This window comes from Epinephelus moara, chromosome 3 (genome assembly GCF_006386435.1).
Source record: "Epinephelus moara isolate mb chromosome 3, YSFRI_EMoa_1.0, whole genome shotgun sequence".
Classification (NCBI taxonomy): Eukaryota; Metazoa; Chordata; class Actinopteri; order Perciformes; family Serranidae; genus Epinephelus; species Epinephelus moara.
The window spans coordinates 40024892-40033080 of record NC_065508.1 but is presented as its reverse complement, the minus strand read 5'-3'; the positions used below and the strand labels follow the sequence as shown (position 1 = coordinate 40033080).

The 8189-nt window shown below is 38.9% G+C and overlaps 1 protein-coding gene across 2 annotated transcripts in view; it reads right to left on the bottom strand.

The window, feature by feature from the left end:
- Positions 1 to 716: 716 nt before the first annotated feature.
- Positions 717 to 8189, bottom strand: part of LOC126384670 (glucose-6-phosphate exchanger SLC37A4-like) — a 67324-nt gene continuing 59851 nt past the window's right edge. For both annotated transcript variants that reach the window (XM_050035846.1, XM_050035856.1), the window contains exons 5-10: positions 4797 to 4949; positions 4623 to 4708; positions 4417 to 4530; positions 4252 to 4317; positions 4027 to 4165; positions 717 to 1873 (exon numbers count right to left, since the gene is read on the bottom strand). In XM_050035846.1, the coding sequence (XP_049891803.1) occupies positions 1707 to 1873; positions 4027 to 4165; positions 4252 to 4317; positions 4417 to 4530; positions 4623 to 4708; positions 4797 to 4949 (725 nt within the window). In that variant the 3' untranslated portion in view covers positions 717 to 1706. The remainder of the gene's footprint in view (positions 1874 to 4026; positions 4166 to 4251; positions 4318 to 4416; positions 4531 to 4622; positions 4709 to 4796; positions 4950 to 8189) is intronic.

The following is an 8189-nucleotide window of genomic DNA, read 5'->3' as shown; positions in this document are numbered from 1 at the left end:
AAAATAACTCCGCTGTGCGTCGGGGTTCCATTCCCCTGTCGGGAGTTATTTTTCAACAGTCACCGGCTCACTATACATTATCCCTTACGTGTCTACTGTTGTTTGAACTGATACTGTACATGTTGGTATCATTTACTGTGAGTTGTTTGTACTGGTACTGTGCATTCTGGTATAATTATTTGCATTACTATTTGTTTTTTCCTTCAGATAAATCTGATAATTGTTGCTCGGTCTCTTGACTCATTTATTTAGTAGAGTGTCCACACACTTTCTCATTCTATACACATAGAGGTATACTGGTGGCTTTACAGCTTAGATTTTATTGATTATCTCTGATCCCCACGGTCAATTTGGTCTTTGCGACAGTGCGAGCAACACCGCTGACGCTAGGTGGCGCCAAGCTAAAAAAAAAAACCCGAATCCTATCTGTTGCCTCTTTAAGGTCTGCTCAAAGATAATCAAAGTCCAGCAGAGAGACTGAAGCTGTCTTTGGGATAAATATGAAGGCCAGAAAGCAAAAGGAATTACTAGCCAATCTAATCACGTCCTGTCTAACGTGCCAGTGTGCATCTTTTGCCCATGTATCGATCTCTGACATATTACTACTGCTGCTTGTTTCTGCCTGTGAGTTTGTGTATGGTCTGGGTAGATTGTAAAACAAGAATTACCCTTCTGGGATAAACAAAGTTGTCTGAACTGAACTAAACTAAAAAGATCAAATCTCACAGTAAGGCTGCAGGTGCAGTTTAATTTCTTCTGGTAAACAGATAAACAGAAACCAGACAAAGTAAACTTTACTTATTTACTAGATATCATTAATCTTTCAAAGCCATTGTACAATCCCAGTAATTTGTGTTGACAAAACACAGATTTTAAAGTAAGAAAGTTTACAGTATACAATCCAGTAGTTACTGCTGCACACATTTTCCAGTGGCAGTGACAAAAACACCTGTAGCAAAGGTCTGAAGTTAATCACTCCTGAAAAACATGTCTGATCACAAAAGCTGCCATGGCCTAAGAGGTCTGCAACAAAGTGTTATTCTGCATCATGTCACATACAGATATGTATAAAATAATATACTCTTCAATTACTTAAGTGAAATTATGAGCCTATTACATTTGATCACATATGTGAGGTATTAGCAAAATTACCATGATACATGCTACCACATTTGTTCAAATACCTAGACAAATAATAGTCTAGATTATACAGGCTCATCAGTAAATCAGTAAAGTTAGATAGAACTGACCTCCACTAAAGTCAATGTATGCAATGAGTAGCATGCATCCGCTTTAACAAAAAAAAAAAACAATCCACTTAAACCTTTTTATAAATTCATGTCCATGTTTTTTTTTTTTTTCATATACAACTTCAATAAATTTTAAATTTCTCTACATGAAAACTGCCTTTGGATAAAATGGAAGCATTAAAATGTTAGCATGCAATGAAGAGTTATCATCTACTGTCCTGAAAACTCTAAGTGTGTGTGACAAAAGTACCTGATTGTGAATCTAAAGTGATTTACTGACTCACACCCACCCTGAGCATCGACCTAAGACCAATTCATACGAAAAATAGTGGAAGATTAGTGTATGTGACAGTGGTTTTGTTTGGTCAGATTGGTGTTGTATTAATGTACAGTAGTACAAATTCCATCTAGTCACAAAACAGGACGTCAACAGTTGGCTTCGTTCAGGAAGATAAATTAGTCCATTTTCTCTGCAATTCGTCCCATTTTGGTACACATGTTTCGTGCTAGGAAGAAGCCAATGGTGGCCATGGCCATTATCACCTCGGCTACCCAGAAAGCAAAGTCCCAGCTGTGCTGTTTAGCAATAGCGCTGAAGGGAAGCCCCGCCATAAAAGCCCCCACTGCAACAAAAGAAAGCTTGTTTAATAACAATAACAATAACAATAATAATAATACATTTGATTGATGGGCTCGTTTCAAAGCACTCAGACACCTTTCAAGACACAGTTATAAAACAAGCAGCAATCTAGCCATGGATCATTAAGTCAAACAAATCAGTAATATACAATAATAAGTTATAAAATAACTACACAAAAATATAATTATGAAAAATTAGGTATAAAATCATCATCATAAAGTCATCATCAGTGGAAGTCTAAATATGTGTGTCACCATTAAATCAGACCGAACAGGCCAGTTTGAAAAGGTGTGTTTTCAGATGGGATTTAAAAGTGGAAATAGAGTCAATATTGTGAATGTCTTGTGGGAGAGAGTTCCAAAGGCTCTAGACCCCATGGTAGTCAAGCAGGCAGATGGTGATGTGAGCTGGATTGCAGAAGATAAAGAGTACGGGAGGGTGTGTAGATATGATAGAGTTCGGACAAGTAGGAAGGGGCTTGATCATGAAGGGCAGTAAAGGTGAGACAAAGAAACTTAAAATCGATGCAATATTTAAGAGGAAGCCAGTGAAGCTTCTGGAAGTAGGAGTGACATAATCTTTGGAGGGGATGATATGGTCGGCCGAATTCTGGACCAACTGGAGTTTATGAAGACACTTGAGACAAAGACAGAGATGCAATAATCGATGCGAGATGTAAGAGTGAACAAGAAGGGCGGTGCTGTTTCGTGTAAGAGATGAGCGAAAAAGACAATCAATATTATGTAGATGAAAATATGTAGACCGAGTAACATTATTGATATGAGCCTCAAATGACAATGTACTGTCCAGGGTGACACCCAGACTCTTAACCTGAGGGGCATGATGGACTTTGGAGTTGTCAGTGGTCAGGGCAGTGCCAGCAAGTGGCATAAGCTGTATGGGCGAATGCTTAGCTGTATTATTATCATGTCAAAATGACAAAAAAACTCTCTGGTGCCCACTCAACTATCACTACACTACTGAGAGGAGTGGATGTGGAGAGAGAGAACATGAAGAAAAAAATGGGCAGGAGGAGAGCTAGTTACTGTTACCTATAAAGCAGCCAGTGGCCGCATCCAGGTTACATTGATTTTCATTGTGAAGCATTCAAGCGCTATTCAGTAAAAATAAGTATTGGGTGAAGGTAAATCATAATGCTCTCATGATGTGTTCACCATAATCTTTTTAAGCTGTTTTTCATGACAAAAGGTTATGTTAAAGGTAGTTTCATAAATGTGTATCATTGATTTTGTGCCCATTCAAAGGTAGTGTAACGAAGGACTGAATGACTTTAAAACTGTTCATTTATTTTTTATAGTGTAGATTTTAGTTTTTTCCCTGGTACAAAAGAAGAATAAATAAAAAACAAAACAAAGAAAGACCAATATAAAAACATCAGTGTCAGCTATTGGGCAAATTGTCATTTAAAACACTGGTATCAGTATCGGCCCAGAATTTCAAAATCGGCGCATCCCTAGTTCAATTAGAAAGTTAATGTGTATATTTTATTATTATTCTAAAATGTTATATATCATTTTATTAATTCTTCTGAGTTAATTTGAAATTCTTTTTTTATTTATTATTGATTTATATGATTATTACAACACATGTACAACATGTTACTGAAAACAAATTAGCACATATTTGACCTTATTTTTTTATTGTTAGCTAAGTTGTTTATTTACTTTTTGGTAAAAAGCGTGCAATACTTTGACTGTTAAAGGGGGCTCACATGGGGCACTAAATTTGCTAGAACCGCCACTGTTTCAGGGAGAGACTATGCGGTTAAGCAAAAACAAATGTAGTACCTACACACCTCCCAACATTCAAGACCATGCTCAAAACTCACCATTTTAAATTAGCTTTTAATGTATAAGTTTGTGTTTTACACTGTTTTATTGCTGTTTCGAGTTTTATTTTATTCTGACTTAGCTCTATTCTATGGTTTTTCAAAACTGTTAAGTGTCTTAGAACATTTGTAAAAGTGCTTACAAATAAAATGTATTATTATCATTTATTATTATTATTATTATTATTATTATTACTACTACAAGGAGTCATATGAATCTATCAATGCTGAAATACCACAGGACGTGATACAGATGTTTCTACTGGTCATGTGAATCTGCAGCTTACCATTAGCCATCAGCGCTACAACAGCATGAGAGGTTCCACAAAAATTTGAAGGAGCACTTTCACTGGCTATCACCCCAAACAAAGCAATTGGTCCGTAAGAAGAAAATCCAAACATTGCACCAAGGAACAGGATCCAGATCTGTGTAGGACAATATGAAAATGTAGAACAGTGTTCTTGAAAGCTACAATTTTGATACCCATGAACCCAAAACATTTTTAACATACCTCTTTTTCTGGTACACCAATGAGAATGGAGACAGGATGAAGGACTTGGACCCAAACAGGAGCCTCCTGAGCAAACATAATAATCGCTCATGATATTTTCAACATGGACAACACGTTGATTTCAAGCATTTTACACAGTAATAAAAGAAATTGTGTTGCAATTACCTTCGGAATTTCAGGTGTGATAGTGACCCTGAAGAGGTACATGGACACATACATGCCAGCCATCATGAGAATGAGCAGGCCATGACGAGGGTTGCCGTAGGTGTCCAAGCCTTGCTGGAGGAAGTCAAAGAGAGGATGTTTTTTAACACTGACCCCGGCTGAATAAACCGTCATTTGTGCCCAATTCATCCCAGCCTATCACTTACCCGAGCTACAGCTCTGTCAGAGAGGAAGCCTGCTGCAAGGCTGCCCACAAAACCTCCCACCTCCAAGGCACTTGTGTAGGTACTGCCTGTGAGCAACACAGCTGATGTCAGCACCCATAACCAGTTAGACAGAGTGAAAATCAGTGAGAAGCAATGGACAATTAAAATGCATACCCATCAGAGCAGTCTGGCCTTTCTCCTGCATGAGGAACAGCTGTCCCCAGTCAGTGGCAGCCGTCTTCACCCCAAACACCACCAAGTAGCCCAGAGACAGCACCCACAGAAAAGGAGAGAGGATGAACTCACTCAGGGTGCTCTCATTGTTGCCTGGTGAATTCAAGTACAGACAGTGAGTTACTAAAATGCTCAAATAAACTAGACATCAGCAGTGGGTCAATATACAAGCAGTACAGTATACAGGAAATGCAGTAGTATGTGTGTGGGTTAAAAACATATTTCAGTTATATTCTATACATCCCAATCACATGGTGTAGCCAAGTCCCATCGAAATCAGTAAAAATTATGCGTATGGACTGGGTACTGCAGTTGTGTGTTGATGATGGTATCTGGCTGCTTATACTGTACATCAGTTCTGAAAGATTCAATCTCAGAGAGTCACACAGATCTGTTAAAAATTTCAAAAATATAGTAATGTCCAGCCAACCACACAGAGACTGAAAGATCTGTTTGTCACATACTCATATGAACAATATGGTCAGTAAAATGCAGAGGTGGCATACTCTTGAGCAGGGGCACAATATAAATGTCTATATTCAATGAAGAAATGACACCTTTGTGTCATAGCTAAGTCCTGGGCACAAAAGGTATGACAAAGGAGAAACTGATCTCATTGTTCACTGGTGATTTACTGCTGTAAAACTTTTTCACCGTATTCATGGTGGAAAATGCCATTTCTCTTGATTTTACAATTTCTACCAGTAGCTTGACTTCAGCTTGTGAAATTTTGTGCTTTTTACATGTGAGCTGTGCATTATTCAATATGGCCAGAGTTACATTAAGAAAATTGGTCTCTTGCTTTTTCCAGGGGAAAATGAGCACGTACTTCTGAGCAGTGGTGTAAGGTAGTTACAACGGGCCCCACTGCATGCTATTATGACAGGCTCTAGTGCACTCTAATTACTGTTTATGCTCTTAAACTAAAAACTGTGTAATCTTATCATCTTGTCACATGATCAAATGGAGACTTGATAACACCAACATACCCAGATATAATCATTGCATATATGTATATGAGAAAAACACCAAAGAAATTAAGGAATTTATCATTTAATTGAATCTTTTTCTTATAGATTATTTATAGTTTCTGTATAATAAGCATATATTTGATAACATATTTTGTTATAGATTGCTTCCGACTGTTTTAAGAAATACAACAAAGGAAAACCGTGATGGGGATGGGTTTGACATTTCAAGCAAGAGTACCCAACTGCAGGCAAGATGGCGCCATATACATTGCGCCGCCATATATCCAGTCCATACCGGAAGTTAATCTTCTTCGTGTATACATACCGGAAGTCAGTTTTTTTGTTTTTTTCCCAAGAAGTCGGTTTTAAGTCTGTCTTTTTTCATATTTATTTTAGCAATGTATTTACAAACTTTGAAGCAGTCAACAATTATAAATATATATATCTATCTATATATATATATATATATATATATATGTATGTATATATATGTGTGTGTGTGTGTGTCATAAAAATAAATAATGATAATAATAATAATAATTAAAGCTGCAAGCAGCTGTGATCAGGCCCTCGCTCCCCCATACAACCGTGGGGGCCTGAGGCACGTGGGGGCTGTGGCGCGAAACGAGAAGGGAGAAAAACCTGGCAGGAGCAAAAAAAAGGCAATGTTTCATTCATCCACCAGGTGGCGCTACAAGACAATATGTCGACAGGTGCGTTCAGGGGTGGACCCTCATCACACGTGAAATTTCGAGCAAATCGGACAATGCATCAAGGATTTATACCAAGTTGATGTTCCCGTGGCCGCCGCGGCAGCCTGCAACATGACAGCACACGTGTGTCACTGTGGAGATTTATCAACTTGATCATCGTGTGGCCACAAAATGTAGTTGATCAGGTCAGGAGCTTGAGGTTGGTGTTTGTCAGTGTAAAAGATGGCATTTCCTGTTTCCACAAGGGGGCGCCATGAGCAAGATTGCCTACGAGCATATGGAGGCATTGAGGGCAGGGCTCTTATCATGTACAGAAATTTTGAAGCAGTTTGGATGAAGTATGTGGGAGAGAGAGCTGCTTCAATATGCATGGCGATGCATCAAATATGGTGGTGCCATGGAGGCCACGCCCCTTGACATAGAGAAAAGCTTTTAATAACTTTTGATCAGCATGGTCTCTGGATGATCTGTAAAAAATTTGAAGTCGATTGGATGAAATCCCTAGGACTAGTTCGTTAAAATACAACATGTGGAAATCACGCCAAAATGACAAGTCAAAATCAAAATGGCCGACTTCCTGTTTGGAGTAGACCATTGGTGCCAGAGACTTTTATGTGCGTCTGGACAATATACACATGTGTACCAATTTTCATGTTCCAACTCCAAAAAAACCCTTATGGGGAGGGGTTTTTGAAAATTTCAAGGGGGCGCTATAGAGGCATTTTGTCCCCCCCATGGGCGACGCTCCTATCAGATGCAAGAGCTCGCCATTCTTGACCTGTGTATCCATTTTTAATGAGGAGATGAGGTCGTTGAAGCCATCAAAATGCCAAATGTATTTAGTGGCGAGGGATCGATAGTCACCACGCCGCCACATGGACACCATTAGACGTAGCTTCACAGCGTTCATAAGGTAGCTTCACCAACTTGTTCTGCATGCATTAGAAGTGGAATGAAGTTGATATGCTCAAGTTTGTGGCATTAGTACATGTTAAAGTAAAAACTGGTCACACCGGGGGGCGCTATGAGTAAGGTGGGATATTAACATATCGGGGCGTTCAGGGCGGAGCCATCATCATGTCCAGCAAGTTTGAAGCTGCTGAGATCAAGTATGTGGGCAGGAGAGCCGTTTGAAATTCGATGGCAAAAAAACGAAAAGTCGCCAAAATTTGTCACGTCCTAGCGGCCATGTCCCTTGACATAGAGAAAAGTTTTTAATAACTTTTGATCAGCATGTTCTCAGGATGATCTGTACCAACTTTGAAGTCGATAGGACGAAATCCCTAGGAGGAGTTCGTTCAAATGTAAGTTGTGTAAGGGGTCTGGCAGGACGTCTTCTGACGTGTCAATTCATTTCTGTCAAAGTTGGACATCACATGCAGGAGTGACTTTGCATATCTTTGATGCAGTGCTGGAATGACATATTTCACATTTTGTATCACTTCCTCTTTCCACTAGAGGGAGTTGGAGAGCGCAGTAATTATACATCATGTTTTTGTACATCAAATATACACCACAGCATTTAACTTTCAGATAAATCAAAAGATAAGTGTTTGAGACCTACTTCCTGTCACCACTAGCTAACACTATGAGTATCAGGAAATATGGTCATATAAATGTTTTCAGGGCAGAACTAATATGAATCATCT